Below are 23,252 nucleotides of genomic sequence, written 5' to 3' on the forward strand. Positions count from 1 at the left end.
TTAATGAAGTAGAACATCGTCTCTGTTCCAGGAGGGAGTCTGAAGAGTCTGTCGGCTGCAGATAAAGAGTCTCTTCAGGCCTCATGGTGGGACAGACAGTCTGTCCTCCCTCTGAGAGGACGGGACATCCTGTGTCTCATCGACTGTGGACTCAAGTACGACATTAAAGCTCTAAGAGTCTTTATGCTATGCTAGGCTAAAGATGTCAGGTGTCTCTGTCCTTTTCCTACAAAAACACAAACTGTAATGTCCCGTGAAAAAGATATAGAATCTATTTTATTATATCATTTAATAAAGTTCTATCTCATCTTATTACAGCGAACAAAGCATTTCTATGTCTGTCTGCTTGTGATGCGTTCAGGTACCGTCAGGATCCCTGGCATCCCGTCACCCGTAGACCTGAGCTGCCGTCACGTGGTCCAGAGACTGGTCCTGGTCTGCACCGGCGCCGAGGAGCAGATCTGGATCCTCCTCGTCAAAGGTAGCGGATATTCCACACTATTCTGTAAATGTATATATGAATGTATATATACATAATAATAATAGTATAAACCCCCTCCTCCCCTCTGTCCTGCAGCCCCGGTGCTCCACCTCCCCACGGCGGCGGCGGTGAAGACCCACGCGGTGACGTGGGCGGCCAACATGGTGGTGCAGGACGCCATGCCGTCTGCGTACCACGACCACGACGTCAACACGCTGGGCGCCTTCAGCCTGCAGCACAACGGGCGGCAGCACGGGAAGACGGACGGCGTGTGCTTCAACACGTTGGTGAAGCTGGTGCCCGACCACGTCAGACGCAACGAGGACGGGGAGAAGGTGGAGTGGACGGGGACGAGGACGGGGACACCTCCACCGGTGGAAAACCCTCGATACGTCTGGCACCAAGTCCAGAAACAAACTCTGAGAGAGAAACTGCTGGAGAAGACCAAAAACACCTCCATCTTACCCGTCCACAGCCTGTACTGACCACACAACAGGACTCTTATTGTGAAAGGAACATGCTGACCGGACAGAAGTGTGGTTTTATGAGATACTTCTCTAGACTCAGCACATGACCTACAGTAGAGAGAGTATGCAGAAACAGACAGGAACACCAGACTCCGTTCATAGAAACAGTGATTAGAACACAGGAGCTGCTGGTCTACTGCTCCTCCACCAGTTAGTTAGTGTTGTTGTGTGACTTTGGTCTTCTAAAGGTTTATTCAGATTCACCAAAGTATATATTTATTTAATGCCAAACAAACAAAAGCAGAGCAGAGTTTATAATGATTAGTTCATGTCTACGTCGTCTGAATGTTTCTCTCTTGAGACGTTCAGTGTCGAACTATTAAATGAATGAAAACAATGATTCTCACGTTTGTTTTCTTTCTTTGTGTCGAGTTGAACATTTGTTAAGAGTGTTTTGTGGCATTAAGGGCTTTGAGTTCATGACCTCAGTATTTATAATATCCATCTCTACGGTCCTACAAAGTTTGGCAAAAATATTATTTATACCTTTAGTTTCATAATCCCTGCAAACAAAAGACTCATTTCTACATCGTTAGATACGAAAGAGTCAGAGTTGTTATTCCCTTTATTCTTCTCCTGACATCATGACATCATGACGTCACAGTTCACATGTTGGACCTCATGTCTGGTCAGCTGACTCCACTTGGACCTTCCTGACGTTGTCGTCGAGTTTCTTCAGGTGTTTGGTTCTGTTGTCCAGACGGATCGTCCACTCGTCCCTCAGCCTGGAGACACAGAGGAAGGACACGTTTTATGTCTTTGTCTTTATTTACAGCCTGCAGAGACGGAAAGAAGAAGGTGAGTCTATTGCTCCTCTTTTGTGGAACCAGCTTCCCGTTTCAGTCCAGTTTCAGGTCCAGAGTTATTAATCCTATGCACACAGTAGTTATGAAGGTCCGCCTGGTCGTTTGTCTTTTTTCTTCAATAAATATGTTAGATAATGTCCTTTTTGAAAATTATTGTCATTATTATAGGTTATAAATGCTTAAAACAAGTGTGTAATAACAAAAAGGTAAATAAACTGATTTGAATTTTCATCAGTTTCTCTTTATAAACAATTGTAAATTTTGAGATTGAAAACTTTTGAGATTACAAAAATGAAATTCAACCTATTTTACATATTCTCAAACAGTTGTGTTTGCCGAGAGCCTTCAGTGTCCATGCTACAGGCTGTTATATTTGTCCATGTCTAGGCAACTTTTAGCAGCAGGGGTAGTCCCTGTGTCCTCTCCAGCTGAAGACAGAGCCCAACCTTGCACTCCTCACACATCCAGGCCTTTATGGCAGAGAGTGCACTGTTTCCTCTTGGATATATACACTAGATATTGAAAAACATCATTGTAATAAAGCTGGGAATAAATATCCAGAGTATACAAACTGAATTACTTACTGTGGTTGAGACGGCGACATTCCTCCTGTCTCCTAGTGTTCATCCTCCTCCAAACGTCTCGAGGGGACTCTCCTCTTCCTCGTGGACTCCTCGACATGGTGGCCAAAAAGCCGGCAAAAAAACAAACTCAAAAACTCTCAGAAACACTAATACTATTATTTACAACACTACAATATAATTTATGAAGAAACACCACTAAAACACCTCTGAAACACCGCAAAAACACTTCGATAGTCAAAGTTGTACTCACTCGGAGCTGCTCTCCTTCCTGCTCTGTTCACTTTACACCCATCCCCCACAGCCTTCTCGCGCCCCTGGTTTCTCCATTACCGTAATCACTGGAAAGCTCCGCTTCTCAGGTTTCAGAATCCGTTGAAACTACGTCGATTGCGCAAATGGTTGAGGAGTTACGGTAATTTGAATTCTGACGTCACTTTCAGTCGCCGGCGACAGGCTCGCGTTACAGGACGCTGGTGCTCAGGATGTTTCTCAGGAGGTGGAGGAGAGCAGCAGCTCGGACTCCGACAAGATAGCAGGTACCACCGACCCGCCAACCAATCAGCTGCAGCGTAGCACATCACATGATGAGCTCGTACGTCTGGAGATCCACAAACATGACAACAGCTTTTCACTAAAGGAGCAACGTTTGTATTCCAGCAGCAGAACCTTTGCTGCTGGAAGTTGATCTTTATTTAATTCCTCCTCTTCACACAGCGTCCTGTCTCTCTGCAGAGTTCCCTGTTCCTCCGTTTCTGGATGCGTTGAAGCACACGAGCAGTGCAGCTCCGCCCGAGCATCCAGACCTTCAGCACAAAGTGAAGAACCAGAACCAGAACCAGAAGCAGCACCAGCAGAGCTCAGACAACAAGCAGCAGGACAAACACCACGCTGGTACGAATGTCTGTAATCCTCCAACGTTGTTAAAAACCTTCTTTAGTCTTTAGTTTAGTTATGCAGCACTGGACTGATGAACCTCATTTACAACATTCAACTTTGAGCACAAAGAACACGTCCGACTTCATCAAGTTTGTTTTTAACTGGTTTTGTTTGTTGCCAGGAAGTAAATTAGTAGATTAGTTCACTCTTGAATTCCACCAGATCCCCGAATTTCAATTCATTTGACTTTAAGAACAGTTTGTTTCTGATATCCTACGTTATTTACTGTCCTTATGGATCTATTATTAGTACTATGCATAATGAGTTAATTATGAGTTAATTAAGTTAATATTAATATTAAGGTGAAAAAAGTACACAATGCCATCAAATTCAACTTTGTGATGAATTGGTGACTTAAACCTCAGATCAATGAAACATGTTAGTGAGTTTAACACGGCGGTTCTTCTCTCTGTCTGCAGGATCACAGCTGGTGATCAACGGCCGGACTCTGAGACCAGGTTCTCTCAACACTCTGCTGTTTGTCTACCTGTTACTGTGAGTTCATTCGTTCATCCATGCATCCATCTATTCATTCATTCATAGAGAGTTGTCATGTATTTATTCATCTCCACTCGTTCATACAGCTGTTTATTTATTCATTCATTTATTCATGAAACATTCTTCACATTCGTGCCACAATGATCCACTAATGAAGCTGTTTATTCATGTATTAATGCATTCATTAACTAACTCCATCTTCATTCATGGATTGACTTTATTTCATTTTTGTTTTCTGAACAACTTTATCTCACTCATCTAGAGATTGATCATCTGTGTGTGTGTTTGTGTGTGTGTGTGTGTGCGTGCGTGCGTGCGTGCGCGTGTGTGTGTGTGTGTGCGTGTGTGTGTGTGTGTGTGTGTGTGTGTGTGTGTGTGTGTGTGTGTGTGGTCTCAGAGTGTGTGTCCTGCTCTTGTCCTCTTGTTACTTGGCTCTTAAGATCATCTCATTGGAGGAGAGGCTGACGACGCTCGGCTCCATCACCGACTTCACCCACCAGGAGTGAGTCACAGCCCGGCGGAGACAGAAAAGTTTAAAAAACTTTTACTTAGAAATATAATGGACAGAGCCTGAGAAAATATGATTATTCATATGTTTTACTAGTTGAAACACTTCAGCTGCCAACCTGTTCACACTTTCATATCGACACAACTTTAGAAGTAGTTTCAAACTTCCCAAACTTCGGTCTCCAAGGTTGAGAAGGTTGAGAAGGTTGAGAAGGTTGTCCCAGAGAGAGAGACTGAAGAGCAGCAGAAGGAGGAGGAACATATTCATAGTGAGCCTGTATATAGATAAGACTAAAATATGATTATGAACCATATACTGTGAATAAGAAATTAACGTATCACCGTGACGTCATTGGTTTGTGGACTGCGGCTTTGAGATTTTGCTCTTTTTCAATATTTAAAAATGAGCTTTGTTTGTCTTTTTGTTCCCCAGACACGACTTTGTGACGAGGAGCGACGTGAACACGGAGCTCTTCTCTGAACTTCTGACCATCAACCTGATGAAGCTGGAGAAGGTCCGTCAGTCCGTCAGTCAGTCAGTCAGTCAGTCAGTCAGTCAGTCAGTCAGTCAGTCAGTCAGTCAGTCAGTCAGTCAGTCAGTCAGTCAGTCAGTCAGTCAGTCAGTCAGTCAGTCAGTCAGTCAGTCAGTCAGTCAGTCAGTCAGTCAGTCAGTCAGTCCGTCCGTCCGTCCGTCCGTCCGTCCGTCCGTCCGTCCGTCCGTCCGTCCGTCCGTCCGTCAGTCCGTCCGTCAGTCAGTCAGTCAGTCAGTCAGTCAGTCAGTCAGTCAGTCAGTCCGTCCGTCTCCGAGGTTTAATTCAAGCAAAAAGGCTTTTCAATCAGTTTACAAAGATTTCTGCAAAAAGTAAAAAGTCTGTAAATATCAAATACTCAGCTGCCAAAATCCATTCATTGTCTATTACCAAAGAAATGATAGTTGTTGTTTGACATAACACCATTATGTCAGAGTATCCTTTAGTCGCCTGTGTTTCCTACTCGATGAACTCATCTCCTCAGATTGAACAGGACGCTGGTGCTCAGGATGTTTCTCTTCGTGCGTGAGGAACAGAAACAGAACGTAACCGGACGCTCGTCGGCGTTAATCAAACATTTATAGTCAGAGATCCGTCGGTCTGTAAGGAGAGCTCGTCATTAACGTTTCAGGCCGACGCTCGTCTCCTCGCTGACAGACAGCAGCAGCTGACAGAATGTCACCGACTAGTCCACCTCTAGATCCTGAACCTGCTGCAAATATTACAGTTTAAAGAGTGGGCGCCTGGTCAAGCGGAGGTGAAGGTAGAAGCATCACTGAGAATGCGGCCAGCAGCAGGTGAGACGGGCTCTTATAAATACTGAGGGTGTGATTTGGGAAATGAGGAACAGGTGAGCAGGTGGATGAGGGAGTCTGGTGGGAAAGTCTGAGGCCCTCTGGTGGACGGAGGGAGGACGGCAAGTCTGGAGAGTTCCTTTGTAATCCATAAAAAAATATAAAAGATTATAGAAATATTATAAATAAACTGAGTGGACCGGGACAAATCACAAGTGAGACGAAAAGAAGAAGCATTCTATAGATTAATAAATACAGAACATAAACACAACTAATACTTTTATGTCATGGAGAAATAGTTCAATATTTGTATATGATGCTTATGAGTGAGATGGAAGATTGATATGTGTTTCGTACAGATCTGGAGTCAGGGCGTGCTTAGCTTAGCTTAGCATAAAGTGCAGAAATAAACAACACCCAGCAACAGCACAGCTCACTAACAAACACCTGGACCTCCTTTGTTTCTTCATGTGCACATGAAAATAAATATGAATATAGATAATGATTGGACGTGATTGTTGTGAGTCATGTCTGATCGTCACAGTGAGGTTGCCAGGTTTGGATCAAAACCTACGTATGTTGGACTGTACATTTAGATTCATGTTTTTTTTGTCATTATTTATTTATTCCTGTTGTCCAATATCTGTACTTAACTTTCTATATGTTGATGTACTTCCATTATGACTATGATTTTGAATATTCCCTAAAAACGTCCATTTCTGTTGTCTGGAATAACACTGTTGATGCTGATGATGTTTTTGTGTTGTATTTAAAATCTAGAAATATAATTTATATTAAAAAAAAACTGTACTCCGTCCCTGCACTATAGCACAGAAGTTTGTATACACAGTTTTTTTTTTTTTGTCAAGAAATAGTCCCCCTAAAACCACAAGTTGTCTTTGAACAGAGCCATGATAACAGTTTCCCCCTGCTGCCAGTCTTTATGCTAAGCTAGGCTATTTGCCTCCCATCTCCAGTGCCGGACATTAAACCAGATTACAGGAGCTTTAAAAACATACATTAACGAAATATATCATAGCAATGTGCATGTGGGCATTTTTATTATTATTGCTCATTATTATTACGTCTAATTATCGTATGTGTTTCTATGCTAGGGTTTTTAGTATTTATATACATTTTATTTCTTCTTTTATTTTGCTCTAATTTAACTTTTTTACTGTTTCACCACGATCAATTTTCTTAACTTTATTTGATGTGCATTTTCTTCTCATTTTCATCTTGTCAATCATTTGTAAAGCACTTTGAATTGCATACTATTTGTTTTAAAGGTGATATGTGAATAACACTTGATTGATTGATTGATGTCATACAGCAGCAGTAACATTAACGCACCACGTCTGTCCTTTCAGGTGCAGAAGAACCTGCAGAGACTGCTGGACGAAGCTGCCTGAATGTACTGGAGACCAGTATAATGTGCCGTTCACAGTTCTGTAAATATGTAGTTTATTGTGGCAGAGGTTATGAACTGAGATGTGTTAATGCATTAACACAAAGGACTTGAAAATTACATACACAAAACAAACCGTTAAAGAGCGCAGTGTTTCACCTGTAGCCACACCCCCAGCAGTGATGTCACAGTGTACTGACACGCCCTGAGGTACACTTCTACATCACTGGAGGTCAGCAAAATCAAAAACAAAAATACCAAACTCTCTGGTATCATTTTAAATACAACAGTATTACAATAGTACTGCATCTGCTTGATGTAAATGGAGTAGAAACAGCAGTATTTTGAAGGCTCTGACATCAGGTGATCTCTTTAAGGAGGCAGTAACGCTACTTTATATTTTCCGCTCATGTCGCTGTATTTACTTTTAAACCGGTGAAGGTTTTTTGACCTCGGCTGTTCTTCGGTCACACTGAACTCACTTCTGGGATCGAGGTTGTGTTCGCAGCACTAAACAGTTGTTCAGAAACCGACACTTGTTTTTCGGAGCATCCTTGAACACACCATGGTCAGTGTCTCCACCATATTGTTACTGACAGTGAATGATATATGAGAAGGACGTTTATTAAAGTGACTATGTTTATTAACTTTATGTGTTTGACAATCATCAGACAGTCCCAGCAGCCTGTACGGCCGCCTTCCACGGTGTCATTCTTTATTCGACCAGCGGATGGCGCAGTAATGTAATTCTAAAACTCACGTAGTAGCTTTAAAAACTTGTTGTTGGCAGAACTTTTCCACTGTGAGCTTCACACAGCAGACTGTTACAGAGATGTGAATGACTGTGACTCTGTAAATATAGAAATCATACACGTTTAATGATGTGATTGTATTTTCCTCTGACTGGGAATAAAGTTCTATTTTTCTTGTATTGTTTCAGCATTATTTTTATTTTCTGAACTAATATAGTTCAATACACACACACACACACACACATACATACACACACACATATACATATATATATACACACACACACACATCACTCCTTGGAGTGATGTGCGGTAGCTTTAGGGCGGACGATGACGTCATACTGCACAGACTAAACTTCACTTTAAATCCATTTGTGTTCAGCTGACTGAAGAAAAACATCAAGTATTTCTGTAACTTCTCGCGAGACTGAAGTCAAACGTGACTTTGGTTCCTTCACGAGGAAAGAAGGAGCGACACGCGCACTGAAGACTTTGTGACGTGTTGCTCTGTTCTTCTTCACTGGTCCTCTGAAGTCCAGTCGAACTAGTTTCTGCTGGACCTGAAGGACCAAAGAGTCCTCCGAGAGTCCCTCAGTGAAAAGAGTCGCTCACTAACCTTTAGAAGCAGAGGAGAAGAAGCTGCGACACCACGAGCTCCAGAAGTGAAACTAAAGGAAACAGGAAGGGAGGGGCCGTCATGCAAGGAGAGAGGAAACGAGGGGTACTTCTCAAGTCTCTTAATTGCATCCCCGTTTCCCTCACTTGCGTCCTTTCCTTGCGTCTTAGTCCCTCCCACCAGGGATGCATGGAGGAAACCATGCGAGGAGAGAGGAAACGAGGAAATATGTTTTAAGAGACATGAGACGTCCTTTCCTCAGTTGCGTCACGTGAAGCGACGTCTGTTTCTGATGACGGTGCTGATGATCACATCTGGATCAGTCTGTCCCTGCAGGAGGTGGTGCAGAGGGTGGTCCTGGTTATCCAACATGGATAATAGTTCTTCAGAGTCCTCCTCTCCACCACCTCTTCCAGATAGTCTTGTTTGCAGCCAATGATGGAGCCGGCCTTCTTAATCAGTTTATTAAGTCTGTTGGTGTCTCCGGCTCCAATGCTGCTCCCCCAGCAGACTACAGAAGTACAGTGCACTGACCACAACAGACTGGTAGAACATCTCCAGCATCTTGCTGCACACGTTGAAGGATCCAAGTTTCTTCAAGAAGAAGAGTCGACTCCTCCCCTTCTTGTACACAGCTTTGATGTTGGTCTTCCAGTTCAGCCTGCTGTCAATGGAGACACCCAGGAACTTGTACTCCTCCACCATGTCCACATCCTCTCCATGAACTCTCAGCGGTTGTGGAGCCGTCGTCTTCCTCCTGAAGTCGACCACCATCTCTCTGGTCTTGGCCACGTTCAGACGCAGGTGATTTCTACCGGCCCACTCCACAAAGTCCTCCACTACTGCCCTGTACTCCTCCTCCCGTCCGTCCCTTATACACCCGACCACTGCAGAGCCATCAGAGAACTTCTGCAGATGGCATGACCCTGAGTTGTACTGGAAGTCAGTGGTGTACAAGGTGAACAGGAAGGGAGACAGAACAGTTCCCTGTGGGGCTCCAGTATCACTGACCACCGTATCAGACAGCACTCGGCCCAGTGGGACAAACTGTGGTCTGCCTGTGAGGTAGTCAGTGATCCAGGAGACGGTGGACGCTTTAACCCCCACCACCCACAGCTTCTCACTCAGCAGCAGTGAATGGATGGTGTTGAATGCACTGAAGTCAAAGAAAGTGATTCTCACAGAGCCACCGGTTCATCCAGGTGAGACTGAGCTCGCTGCAGCAGGTAGATGATGGCGTCGTCCTCCCCCACATGAGGCTGGTACGCAAACTGCAGAGGGTCCAGTGAGGATCTCACCTGTGGTCGGAGGTGGGCCAAGACCAGCCTCTCCAGCACCTTCATCACATGAGATGTGAGGGCAACTACAGACACACAGTAGTCATCACTGTAGAGGTGTTTCCTCTCTGAAGCCTGTTACCTCTCTAACAAACTGCATTGAGTATTTATACACAGTCTGTGGTATTTATACACAGTCTGTGGTATTTATACTGTGTTCTGTGTCCTGTTAATAAGCGTAGGACTGATTTCTAACGGGAGAATGCGTTTGTCATATTTATGAACTATTTGCCTCTGTATTTATATAAATGCAGATTGTGACGTCGATATTAAATAACTCAGAATATGATGATAGTTTCTCTTGAACACTGGAGTTATTGTATTAGGCTCCATGTTTCAGGTTAAACTTAAATGATGAAACTCATCAAACACTCAGGAATGATCCTCACGTGACTGAATGAAATGATGATAAAAGATGTAAAAAGCTCTCTGACTTTAATTGTTTCCATAATAAAAGTTATTGAGGGAAACATCAGATCATGAAAACACAAATCTTTCTAATAAATGTAGAAAGTTGTTTGTGGTCCTTTTGTTGTTCAGACTACAATGAACATTTATTTAAACCAGATGTTGAATCATAAACGAATCAAATATAAACTAGAGTTTAATCTGATCCGTCTTCACTGTTTACATGTTGAACAACTCATCAGTCCGATCGGCTGCAGCGTCCAATCACATGACTGATGAACAATGAGGGGGCGTGTCTTCTGTTAAAACACTTCCTGGGTACATCCCAAGTCTCTTATTTGTCATTTCCTCGATCCTCGCTTGAACCGGAAGTTGTTCTGCTCCTCCATATTGACGGCTGACTTAAAGCTCTTACTTAGCTCGGAGGATTGAGGAGAGAGGAGAGAGGAGGGAGGAGAGAGGATGGATCTCTGAGGAGACATGAGCGAGGACGCACGAGAACAGACTTCCAGGAAGTGTTTTAACAGTAGACACGCCCCCTCATTGTTCATCAGTCATGTGATATTCATATTGGAGACGACACAGACTCCCTCAGAGACCAGCAACACTGCACTTTGGTTGGAATGTACAAAATACAAACCAGTTTTATTTGGTTTATACAATAAAAAGATTGAAGGTTACAGAAACAGATGATGTGAAAAGTAAAGAAAATAAAAGATAAAATGTCAAAAACCTCAAAAGTTCAGATCACCAATAAGCCTCGTCACACATCACACATGAACACATGAATGAAGATCAGTGACACATGATCATCATTAAATGAACACATGATCAGTAAGAATACAAACCAAAGAATGAAAAGTTAAATCATGACACATTCTGCATTATAATATATCTTCATTGAATCAACAGCTGAGTTGGTTCTTGATCAGTAGTTTGGTTCAAACTTCTTTTGTCTCTTTTGATTTGTTTCTATGAGTTTCATCAAACTAGCACACAGTCAGTGATGAATGAAGTCAAAGTGAACAACACCACGTGAAGAACGACGCTGCATTGAACTAATCCTTCATGTGATAGTGTTCTGATGGATTTGGACATTTCTGCTTTGACGTGATGTTTATGTGCTTTATTATCTAGAATCATCCAAAACTTTGATTTCTTTTGATCTCAACGTCACTTCTCTAAGTTTGTTCATTTGTTACACGATGATCAAAGAAGATGAATTTAGTTTGTTCAAATCAAAACAACTCTTCACAACTTGTGGTTCTTGTTCCACAGATGCTGCATTTGATCCAGAAAGACTCTTGTTTGACATTCGGATGTTTTCTGAACACAAACAAATGTTTCAAGACAACAAAGTTCAGTTTTCTACACAAAGTCAAAGATGTTTCACAGCTTCTCTCAGACAACACATCATTTCAGGTCATTACATGGACCTCGCTCAGCTCTTTCACACATCCATCTGCAACACCACAAGTCCCAGAGAGCTCTCAACCCCCCAGAGTCCAGACCAGCTCAGGTACCCCTCACCTGCTCCAACTGCATCTACAACCACTGAGAGATCAGGTTGGTACCAACTCACATCAGCTGTGTGTGATCCTGTACACACTGAACTATCTGGTCAGCAGAGAGGAGGTTCCTCTAGCAGGAGGAGACTCTCCCTCCTCCAGAGAACACAGAGACACTGAGGAACCAGGCCTGGACCAGGAGATGAACCCAAAGCCAGGATAAAGAGGTTCAGTGAATGTGGTGTTGAAGGTGTGGAGGTGGATCAGTGTGTCAGAGGAGACTCTGTAGAAGGACAGAGAGCCAGCAGGACAGTCCACATACACTGCTACTCTACCAGAGGAGGAGGAGGGGGAGGAGGAGGAGGGGGAGGTGGGTGTTCTTGTCTTATTGTGATAGACATAGTAACAACCATCACCAGAGCACCACAGACTCCAGGACTGATCATTCTCTCCAAACTCACAGTCTTTACTGTCTCCTCTCCTGCTGATTCCTCTGTAATTCACTGATATATAAACACTTCCACTCCACTCGACCTCCCAGTAACAGCGACCAGTCAGACCAGTTCTACACAGCAGCTGAGAGACATCAAACCTGTCTGGATGATCAGGATATGACTGAACCTCCTTCACCCATGTCACCTTCCTGTTGTTGTCAGACAGTTTGAGTCTTCTGTTCACTGTGTTTGTGTCGAGTGTGAGTTCACAGGAATCTGATGGAGAGAACAAGACACAATACAGCTGCAGTTATTAATCTATCATGTGTTTGATGATGACATCAGAGATGTGAATGAGTGATGTCACAGTTTGAAGATGCTTTGTTTCCATGAATCAAACTCAAAGCACACTTACACTTCCTCAGACCTGGTCTGGACCATCGGACTCCAGCAGGCTCCACCCTGAAAGGAGGAGGGGGGTCAGAGCAGCATGGAGACATGGACATTACATCACTCTCACACACAGAGCTTTGTTATTCATGTTCACATGGAGCACTTATTATTCATCAGCTCATACTCTTTGACTTCACTGGAGCTTCTTCTGATTGGCCCATGACGACAGCTCATTATGTTCACTTATTCATGATGTATTATTATCAGTATTATATTGACCATCATCATCCATTTCACACTCAGTTTCCTCTACAGTCAGTCAGTGAATCACATGTTTAAACCTGCGTCTATTGATTTCTTTGTCCACTTGTGGTTCAGTGAAAACAAGCTGTGAACACAACATGTGACATCTTATCAGCTTATAAAGTAGTTGTGTCTCACATGATATCAACAGCTGCTTCCACATCCAGCAGTTACACATCAACATGATGACTCATCAGGAGTCTTTGTGTTTGTGTCTCCTGATGAATGGAAGTCCACTACTCTCTCTCTTGTAGCTCTGTGTTTGGTCTCCAGCACCTCCTGAGGGAAACATCTGTCTCTTTAGCTGCTAAATGCTCCACTATGTTCACCAGCTCGTCTCTAACTGAGTCTGTCTGCTGTTTGCTGCTGAGCAGGTAGTGAACAGTGGCTTCATCACAGCTTGTTGGATGAAAACAGCTGCTGCTGGAAACACTGAGACTCAACCAAACAGGAAATGTGCTGCAGAACCAAAACTAGGAGCTAAAAGAGGCTAAAACGCTGTGTAGAGCTGCAGAGATGGAGACAGTTCTCTGTGGGTTCATCACCACCACACGACTCTTCACCATCACACAGAGTCAGCTGATCCGTTGTCAATATAGAAGTATTGATTGTTGATGTTTTGGTCCTGACAAGCGACCTCTTGTGTTTGTGTAATAATGACTGTTGTCTCTCAGAAGTAAAGGAGGAAGTATCCTGAAATCACTACAGCGCCACAAACCCTCTGAAGGAGGAGGTCGGGGGGGATGGTTGGATGTACAAAGCTGTTCACATCCCGTCTCCTAGCAACGGCGCAATAGCGGCATCGTGGAGTTGCAGATTGGCAGGTCCTGCGACTCCGCGTGTCCTGTTGCATCGAGGAGGCCGTTTATCGTATCATAGGACATGTTTTTCAAAGACTGCGTCAAGTGCAAAGCAGTTCCTCAACAGCAACAATATCTTGGTTATGTTTCATGGTGTGCTTTTTGGACTACTACTGCTTTTATTTGCGGTAATACCTGTTCGCGTCTGTCTGGCCAGAATGATTAAGGCTGATAGAAATCAGCTGGACCACCGCGCACTCCTGGCGGCTGAGCTTGGGAAAAACGCTGACTCAGGGCCAGTCGACGCTCTTACAGTGAGTTTATACCACAATTTACTGCGCGATTTTTCAATATATTCGTCTGTCCTGCGGCACGGACGTGCCCATGTACAGGAGCGAATCTCCGGTACAGCGGACCGGTCATCGGCCGCCCCGTCCCGGAGGATAACAGGTCTCCTATTCATGCTGCTCCTGCTCTCCGGTGATGTACAGCTAAATCCTGGACCAGTGACTCCAGGAACGCCGCAGAACTTCGGTGCTGATCTATGCCCGAGTGTGGCCGGGACTACCCCGATGTCAGTAAGTGAGCCTGGTCTTTCGGAGTCAGGCTTCTCCCTTAGACTGAACTTTCTTAACACCGGGTGTAGCGGCGTTCAGTCGGTGATGTTCGTTATCAAGCCGCAAATGAGCTGCAGACACAGTGACTTCATTTCCTTACGCGAATGACAGGAGATCGTTTAAGTCTTTTCGTCTTGTCTTTATTTTACACAACAAAGCGTTAACTAAATACACAAATAATATATACTGTCACACGGTAGAAAAACTATATGCTCCCGTGTCTAATGCAGCTCTTTGGGTTTTGCACCAGCTGCCGTCATGACGTCATTAAATCAAGAAAAAAGGGAGCGTCAATCATTAACATAAATTATTAATATTCCGGAAATTCCAATGAACTAATATATAAGCTTCTGGCTCTTACACCGGGCATGATGTCGTAATGGATAACTTTTCGCTGCTGGACTGTGGAGACCTAGATATGTCCTTGGGATCTCTCACAAACTCAGCAAGAGACACCGCTGTGTGTCCAACCCTGCAGTAAGGAGGCAGAGCTTGTTCAAAACTTTTCAAACTGTCAATCATGCGAAAGTCTTATGGGACACGAAGCTGAAACCTAGGGGGCTATTTGGTGGCCACTTCAACATCAGAAGTATTGCGGCAAAGAGCAATCAGCTAATTCATCTCATGTCTGATTCAAATCTGGACTTTCTCTGTCTGACTGAAACGTGGTTGAAACCGTCTACTCCCGCGAGTGTTTTCACGGTGCCCGGCTATCAATGTTTTAGACGGGATAGAACTGTTGGAAGGGGAGGAGGGGTGCTTTTCTATGTGAAGGACGACATAAAATGTGAGCGTGTGGTTTTCAAAGCGGACAACAGGTTAGAATATGTCGGGTTAAAAATAATCTTGTCCCAGAAAATGTCTTTTAACATTTTAGGTATCTATAGGCCCCCTTCTGCAGATGACACCTTCTATGATCAACTGACAGAAGTCTTAAAAGAGTGCAACAAAGAATAAATTCTCATGGGTGATTTTAATGTGAACTGGGGGATAAATCAAAGAGGAAAAAACTAAAATTGATCACTGAGAAATTTCATCTAGAACAAAATAAATAAATTTGACATTTAAGAAAAATGGTTAAACCCATAAAATACAACCTAGCAAATTTTAGACACATCAGAAACTGTCTCTCTCCAAATGCAGCAAAGATATTCATGCATGCCATGATCTTTTCTCATATGTCCTACTGCATTACATGTTGGGGGCAGGCTGGTGAAACCTCTCGAGTCTTTATATAAGCAAACAATAAAAATTCTGGACAAAAGGCCGTTGCACTTTCACCATTGTCGGGTGTTGGAGAAGCACAATCTACTGAGCTTTAACAACTTTAGATTGTTCTCAAATTTGTGCCTGGTCTATAGACTTTAAATGGTTTGGCCCCTCCTCCACTCCGTGACTTTGTATATACTCGCTCAGCAACTTCTATTAGATCAGCGAGAATATCCTCCACACGAGACTGTTCAACACCATTTCGCAGCACTACTTTTGGTCAATCAGCCTTCTCTGTAACAGCAACACAGCAGTGGAACAGCCTGCCTGAAGGTGTGAGGAGCTGCAGCTCTATTAGCACTTTTAAAGCCAACTTAAAAAGTCTTTTAAAAACTGCACAACACTGACCTCAATTCTTGTGGTCTTTTCTGACTTGATTTTATTGACACATTAATTTTTGATGTGCTATTTGTGTGTAGCGTTGTATTGGGTGTCTTGTATGTTTTTATGGTATATCTCTGTATTATGTCTTTTCCTTTTACTGTGTTATTGTCTTGTCCTTGTTTGACCTGCTAAGGGACTGCAGATGCAAATTAGCTTAAGCTACAATCTGGTACAGCTCATCGAATGGAGACATTTATGTTTAAACTGTACATGGTCCCTTTTAAATAAATAAATTAAAAAATATATTTAAAAAACAGTTTCCATTATCTGTAATCTGGGGGTGAAAATATTACAGTTCAAGTCCGTCTGCAGCCACAGAGCACTGCCTGTGTCCCCCTAGAACTTTGGTCCAGTCCTCAATAAACCTCTTTGGGCTCTGACACACCATGTCCACAACCAGCTGTTGGTTCTTCACTGAGCGTCTGTGGCCGACTGTCACCTGTAGTTTCAACAAGTCGACTCTTATCAGCCAGGGAACTGGCTCTCAGTGCAAAACAAACCACAACCAGGTAAAGCTGAACTCCTTTAAAACAGGAAAACATTCCTATTGTGATGATTCATCAAGACGCTTTAAACAGATTGTTTCTGTCTGTTTGTCTTCTCACAATAATGTCTGGACTAAAGGACAACACACACGAGCATCAAAACATCAACTATTGTTTGATATGAGCCCACAAACCTGCAGCGTGACGACGTTGACTCATGTCAACCCACCATGATGCCCGTCAGCGTGTCAGGATACACCACTGTCCTATTTTCTAATGTTGAAACAAGACAACGCTCCAGAAAAACAACAGTTTCATCACCTTCCCTCCCTGTTTGGGCTCATCCTGGCTACTGTTCCCTGACTACTTCTGTCTGTATTGATGGTCTGATGTGGGACACAAACAGTCTGATGAGTCTCTGGTAGTTTGAGGTCAGCTTGGTGGGTCAGGGTCATATTAACCAGGCTGACAGTGTGACAGAGAAAAAGTCTCCAGCTCTACCTCCTCCATCAGACTGATTGTCTGTGGCTGCAGCAGGCCTCTTCATACCTGAGAGTTTCCAGTCTCCAGTGTGGATCCTTCAGTCCAGCAGACAGCAGGTTCACTCCTGAGTCTCCTGGATGATTGTAGCTCAGGTCCAGCTCTCTCAGATGGGAGGGGTTGGAGCTCAGAGCTGAGACCAGAGAAGCACAGCCTTCCTCTGTGATCAGACAGCCTGACAGGCTGCAAACACACAAAACAACACACATGTCACATGATCTGAGGGAACTGTGAGGGCTGGAAGGTTTATGTTTATTACTGTCATCACCAAGCTGTTTGTGTGTAAACTTTAAACTTAGTACTTAGTCCAATAAAAGTAATTCACAGGGTCACCTGAGAGTCTCCAGTGTGCAATGTGGACTCTCCAGTCCTCCAGACAGCATCTTCACTCCTGAATCCTGCAGGTTGTTGTTACTCAGGTCCATCTCTCTCAGACTAGAGGACTGGGAGCTGAGAACTGAGGACAGAGCTTCACAGCTTCTCTCTGAGAGGTTACAGCCACTCAGTCTGAAGAGACAATGATGAAGAAAAATAAACAATAAGTAGAAAAGATAGCAGCGTATTTAAGTTATGATATATGAATCTAACTCTCTCTGTACGTACAGAGCTTTGTTGGAGGCTTTGACCACTGGCAGCAGCCTCAGAAGAGCCTCCTCTGAAGCAGAGTATTTCTTCAGGTCAAACACGTCCAGATCTTTTTCTGATGACAGTACGATGAAGACCAGAGCTGACCACTGAGCAGGAGACAGTTCATCTGTGGAGAGACATCCTGACCTCAGGGACTGTTGGATCTCCTCCACTAGAGAACCATCATTCAGTTCATTCAGACAGTGGAACAGATTGATGCTTTTCTCTGCAGAGAGATTATCCTCCAACTTCTTCTTGATGTACTGGACTGTTCCCTGATTGGTCTGTGAGCTACTTCCTGTCTGTGTCAGCAGACCTCGTAGGAGACTCTGATTGGTCTCCAGAGAAAGACCCAGGAGGAAGCGGAGGAACAAGTCCAGGTGTCCATTTGGACTCTGTAAGGCCTTGTCCACAGCACTCTGGTAGAGATGTGTTAGTTCAGGTTTGCCTCTAAAGACTTTAAACCAATGGGAGGTTGTTTGTTCTTCTGACAGCAGATTGACTCCAGAGTTGATGAAGGTCAGATGGACATGAAGAGCAGCCAGAAACTCCTGAACACTCAGATGGACGAAGCAGAACATCTTGTCCTGGTACAGTCCTCTCTCCTCTCTAAAGACCTGTGTGAACACTCCTGAGTACACTGAGGCTGCTCTGATATCGATGCCACACTCTGTCAGGTCGGATTCATAGAAGATCAGGTTGCCTTTCTGCAGCTGATTAAAAGCCAGTTTTCCCAGAGACTCAGTCATCTTCCTGCTCTCTGGACTCCAGTGTGGATCTGTCTCAGCTCCTCCATCATACTTGACCTTCTTCAGTTTGGACTGAACCACCAGGAAGTGGATCTATATCTCAGTCAGGGTCTTGGGCAGCTCTCCTCCCTCTCTGGTCTTCAACACATCCTCCAGAACTCCAGCAGTGATCCAGCAGAAGACTGGGATGTGGCACATGATGTGGAGGCTTCGTGAGGTCTTGATGTGGGAGATGATCCTGCTGGCCTGCTCCTTATCTCTGAATCTCTTCCTGAAGTACTCCTCCTTCTGTGGGTCAGTGAACCCTCTGACCTCTGTCACCATGCCAACACACTCAGGAGGGATCTGATTGGCTGCTGCAGGTCGTGTAGTTATCCAGAGGCGAGCAGAGGGAAGCAGTTTCCCCCTGAAGAGGTTTGTCAGCAGCACATCCAGTGAGGTGGACTCTGTAACATCAGTCAGGACCTCATTGTGGTGGAAGTCCAGAGGAAGTCGACACTCATCCAGACCGTCAAAGATGAACAGAACCAGGAACTCTTCAAACCTGCAGATTCCTGCTTCTTTGGTTTCACTGAAGAAGTGATGAACAAGTTCCACCAAGCTGAACTGTTTCTCTTTCAGCACATTCAGCTCTCTGAAGGTGAATGGAAATGTGAACTGTATGTCCTGGTGGTCTTTGTCTTCAGCCCAGTCCAGAGTGAACTTCTGTGTTAAGACTGTTTTCCCAATGCCAGCCACTCCCTTTGTCATCACTGTTCTGATTGGTTCCTCTCCTCCAGGTGAGGCTTTAAAGAGGTCTTCTTGTCTGATGGTTGTTTCTGGTCTGTGTGGTTTCCTGGATGCTGTTTCAATCTGTCTGACCTCATGTTCATCATTGACCTCTGCAGTCCCTCCCTCTGTGATGTAGAGCTCTGTGTACATCTGATTCAGAAGGGTTGGGTTTCCTGCTTTAGCGATCCCCTCAAACACACACTGGAACTTCTTCTTCAGGTTACATTTGAGTTCACGCTGACAAACTGCAGCAAGAAGTCCTGAATGAACACAGAACAAAGAAGATCAAAGAGTCAAAGAATAGATTTCAACATGTAATTTCCTCAAAGAATGAGTCAATGAATACATGTTGGTCCATCTCTTGAGACGTTAGTAAACGTCCCATTTATCCAGCATGTTAAATCTTTAGAGAAATCCTCTTACTGCTCTGCAGACAGTCAGCCAGCTCCTCCTGCTTCATTCTCCTCATGAAGTTCAGTGTGATCTTCACAAATGCCTCTCTGCTGCTCCTCCTCTGCTCTTCATCCTCACCGTCCAGCACCTCCTCATCCTCCCTCTGACTCTCTAAGCATTCTGGGTAATCTGAACTCACAACCTTCTGGATCTTCTTCAGCTCGTTCTTCACAAAAGTGACGATGTTCTCCTCCAGCAGCTGGAACAGAATATTCTATGAATGACACAAACTAAAACCATGGAACCAAACATCAGATCCATGTTGGACAGACTGACGATCCACTGGTCTACAAAGTGCAGCATGGAGATGATTGTGAACACAATAGATGTAACAGTAGTTGTACATGTACAGACCATAAATATGGAGTCCAGGTGTGTTTGATGCTGCTGGGCAGACTGACCTCTGGGAACCTCTGAGCTCTCCTGGTCCTCTCTGTGGAGGAATCATGAACAATCAGCTCACATTGTGTTTGTACCATTAACACAAATACAACAATCAGTTAAAGATGTTGTGTTCTGTCATGATTAGTGCTGGGCAACGATAAAAAATTTGAATCGCGATTAATCGCATGATTTTTGCCAATTATCACGACAATGTTGACTTTTTTATGATCACAGAATGTTGGACTAGCTCTGAGGAATGCACCTCTTATTGAGTCATGCTGTGATTCACAGAAATGTTCTCAGTCGTTCCTCTCTGGATCGGCTGCTTCTCCTGCTTTGAATATCTTAGTTGTATTTACAGACCCACTAATCTTACTGTTGATCTTTCATTATGGAACAATATGACAGAGTTCTTATTCTTGGTGATTTTCATATCCATGTTTGCTGCTCCTCTTCCTCGTTCACCTCTGACTTTATCAAACTCTTAGATTCTTTTAGTTTGAGACAGTTTGTGAATCAACCGAGGCATGACAGAGGACTCACCTTAGACCTTGTGCTCTGGGTTGGTTTCTGTGTGGATGATGTGAATCTAAGTGATCACAAGGCAGTGCTTATCCAGGTTCCACTCCTCTCTCCTTATCACAAACCCCCACAATGCTTCACTCCCGCCCCTAAACTTCTGCTTTCACTGAATCACGCACGACTTTTAACACCAATGAACAACTTGGCCTCTCCACAGAGGAGCTCCTCGGTACGTCTCACAGTTCCTGCACAAACATTTTAGATTCCACTCCGCTCGTGCAGCGGCTGGGCGCAGTGCTGGAGTCCCTGAGGCAGGCGGGGCTCATTGCCAACCCAGGGAAGTGTGCAGTTGGATGGAGGGAGGTACGGTATCTGAGGTACCACTTGGGTGGCGGGCACGTGCGCCCTCAGGTGGACAAGACTGCTGCTATCTCAGCCAGCCTGCCGCCCTAGACAAAAAAAGAGGTTAGGGGTTTTTTGGGGCTGGCGGGTTATTTCAGGCGGTTCATCCCAAATTTCGCAGATCTGACCAGCCCCTTGACCGACCTGACCCGGAAAGGTGCCTCAGATCCGGTCCAGTGGTCGGAGCAGTGCCAGTTGGCGTTTGAGCAGGTAAAACAAGCCCTCTGTGGGGAACCACTCCTTCATACACCTAATTTCTCTTTATTCTGCAGACTGATGCATCGAACAGAAGGCTGGGGGCCGTTCTGTTCCAGCAGGTACGGGGGGTTGAGCGCCCGGTCCTCTACATCAGCCGGAAGCTATCCGAGAGGGAGGCCAGGTACAGCACGGTGGAAAAGGAGTGCCTGGCCATCCGGTGGGCGGTCGGCTCCCTGCGCTACTACCTCCTGGGACGCTCTTTCACCCTCTGTTCAGACCACACCCCGCTCCAGTGGCTCCACCGCATGAAGGTTACTAACGCCCGGATCACTCGGTGGTATCTGGCTTTACAGCCTTTTAACTTCAAGGTGGTCCATAGGCCGGGGGCGCAGATGGCCATGGCCGACTTCCTCTCCCGCCCTCAAGGGGGGTGGGGGGGGGGGGGGGGTGGTTCACTAACACCATATATGTGACTTAGCGTGTGCTTCAATGTGTAACAGGACCGTATGTGGGATGTCTGATCTGCTTCCATTAGAGGAAGTAACTGAATGGGGTGCAGACAGTTAACCACAGAATGTTTAGGTCAGGAACAGAAACAGATGTGTTAGTGAGGACTCATCCTGCCCCCCCACCCTTGTGCACTGGTCCTCTATAAGATGTAGAAACCTGCACACGGGGCTCTTCATCCCTCAGACTGCACACAGGAGCTCAGTGGGATGATTGAACCTTCTCTGCACAGAGAATAAATACTCCAAAGACAAACCTTCTCTCCTCACATTTCCTTATTTCAGTATTATAGCCCTCACTCGTACCATCATATAGTTCTACACCACACCGTACTAACGGGCCTTTGCTGTCCGGCCCCTCAGCTGTGGAACTCTCTTCCTGCTAATCTAAGGCCGGAACGTTCAGGTTCCTCTTTAAACCTCTTCTGAAGACTCACTTTTTCTGTTTGACTCATTTTACATCTGACGCATTTTATTTATTTAAATCTTATTTTACTGTTTGATTGTGTTTCTTATTTGCTTTCACGTTTTATTGTGAAGCACTTTGTAACTTTATTATGAAAAGTGCTTTTTAAAAAAAGTTATTATTATTATCATCATCATCATCATCATCATCATCAGTTTGAAATCCTCACCTTTGATCAACAGAGTGGCGTCCATCTTTGAAGTTAATAGGCTGACCCATAGACCGGTCACTCTTCATGGACACACAGCTGGGTTCAGGACCAGATTTAGGTTCATGTTCAGGTCCAGGTCCAGGTCCAGGACAGTGTGGTCCCTGATGGCTCCTGGTCACATGTGTAGAACAGAGTCAGTGAATGAAAGACTTTGAGTCATGGACAGGTAGAGATGGTCATCTCACCTCTGAGCTTTGGTGTGGCTGGTCTTAGAGGGAGGGACTCCCTCCTCTCTGTCCTCACACTGATTCATAGCAGAGTCCACACCTTCACACAAACACAACAACATTATTTCTCTTCATCATGACAAACACACACAGCTCATTCACCTCAATACTAAAGACACTCATGGGACAGTTTCCATGTTGTTGTCACTCTGAGCTGCAGAGTCCTCTCTAAGAGATGACGTTCACAATGCTCTTCAGTCTGTTGGCTTGTTTGAAGACGAGAGGAAGACTCTTCATCTGGCTTTTTATTGGCCTTTCTTTGGGGATGACGTCACTTTTCACTTCTATTTGAGTGACTTTGAAAAGCTCTTCAACGTTTGAAATGTTCCTCTGTTTCCACGTCTACTACATCCAGTCAGAGCAGGAAGCAGCTCGTCCAATAATCCAAAATCAGTCATGTGACCTTGTTAGCTGCTGCTGAATTCACATCACTTTGTACCTTCATGTGTAGAGGAACCAGTGAGAGCAGAGCTGAAAGCATCCGTCCACTCATTGATCAGCACATCAGCACTCATTCCTCCTTCACATCAACGTCCTGATTCTCTGTGATGGAGTCACACTGATGTCTCCTCTCAATGAGGCTGTTAGTGGAGCTGTCGCCCTCTGGTGGCTCAAAGGGAAACCGGCACCTTGAACTGACTCATTTCACCGTTTACCGTAAAACACCATCATTATTTGTTGGGTTGATGTTCTTTGAAAACGGTTTAACCTTCTGGCTACGACTCAGGACCCCTGAAAATCATGTTCGGAAAATAGCCTTATTGTTCGCCAGTATTGTGGATCTGTCCAGTTTTTTTTCCGGATTAAACAGCAACGTAT

At 44.5% G+C, this 23,252-nt stretch overlaps 2 protein-coding genes across 2 annotated transcripts in view; one reads left to right on the forward strand and one right to left on the reverse strand.

The window, feature by feature from the left end:
- Window positions 1-336: 336 nt before the first annotated feature.
- LOC142934368 (8-oxo-dGDP phosphatase NUDT18-like) lies at window positions 337-1,345 on the forward strand. Its single transcript, XM_076078920.1, has 2 exons — window positions 337-481; window positions 578-1,345. Exons 1-2 carry the CDS (start codon window positions 352-354, stop codon window positions 964-966), a joined length of 519 nt encoding a protein of 172 aa, XP_075935035.1. The 5' UTR covers window positions 337-351; the 3' UTR covers window positions 967-1,345.
- A 9,452-nt stretch (window positions 1,346-10,797) lies between these two features.
- LOC142934363 (protein NLRC3-like) overlaps window positions 10,798-23,252 on the reverse strand; it is a 12,658-nt gene continuing 203 nt past the window's right edge. Inside the window, 10 exon segments of the mRNA XM_076078912.1 lie at window positions 10,798-12,402; window positions 12,542-12,588; window positions 16,927-17,100; window positions 17,251-17,424; window positions 17,521-19,324; window positions 19,488-19,716; window positions 19,872-19,950; window positions 22,165-22,317; window positions 22,392-22,473; window positions 22,873-23,252. The exon segment at window positions 22,873-23,252 is cut by the window's right edge and continues 203 nt beyond it. Of these exon segments, the coding sequence (XP_075935027.1) occupies window positions 11,798-12,402; window positions 12,542-12,588; window positions 16,927-17,100; window positions 17,251-17,424; window positions 17,521-19,324; window positions 19,488-19,716; window positions 19,872-19,950; window positions 22,165-22,317; window positions 22,392-22,473; window positions 22,873-22,948 (3,423 nt within the window). The 5' untranslated portion in view covers window positions 22,949-23,252 and the 3' untranslated portion in view covers window positions 10,798-11,797.

The sequence above is a fragment of the Anarhichas minor genome, unplaced genomic scaffold (assembly GCF_050575085.1).
Source record: "Anarhichas minor isolate MPS153535 unplaced genomic scaffold, ASM5057508v1 ptg000068l, whole genome shotgun sequence".
NCBI classification, from domain to species: domain Eukaryota; kingdom Metazoa; phylum Chordata; class Actinopteri; order Perciformes; family Anarhichadidae; genus Anarhichas; species Anarhichas minor.

Coding starts and splice junctions, on each gene's coding strand:
- LOC142934368 (XM_076078920.1), top strand. CDS start 352: ATGCGTTCAGGTACCGTCAGGATCCCTGGCATCCCGTCACCCGTAGAC. Junction 482..577: donor CTGGATCCTCCTCGTCAAAG/GTAGCGGATATT, acceptor TCTGTCCTGCAG/CCCCGGTGCTCCACCTCCCC.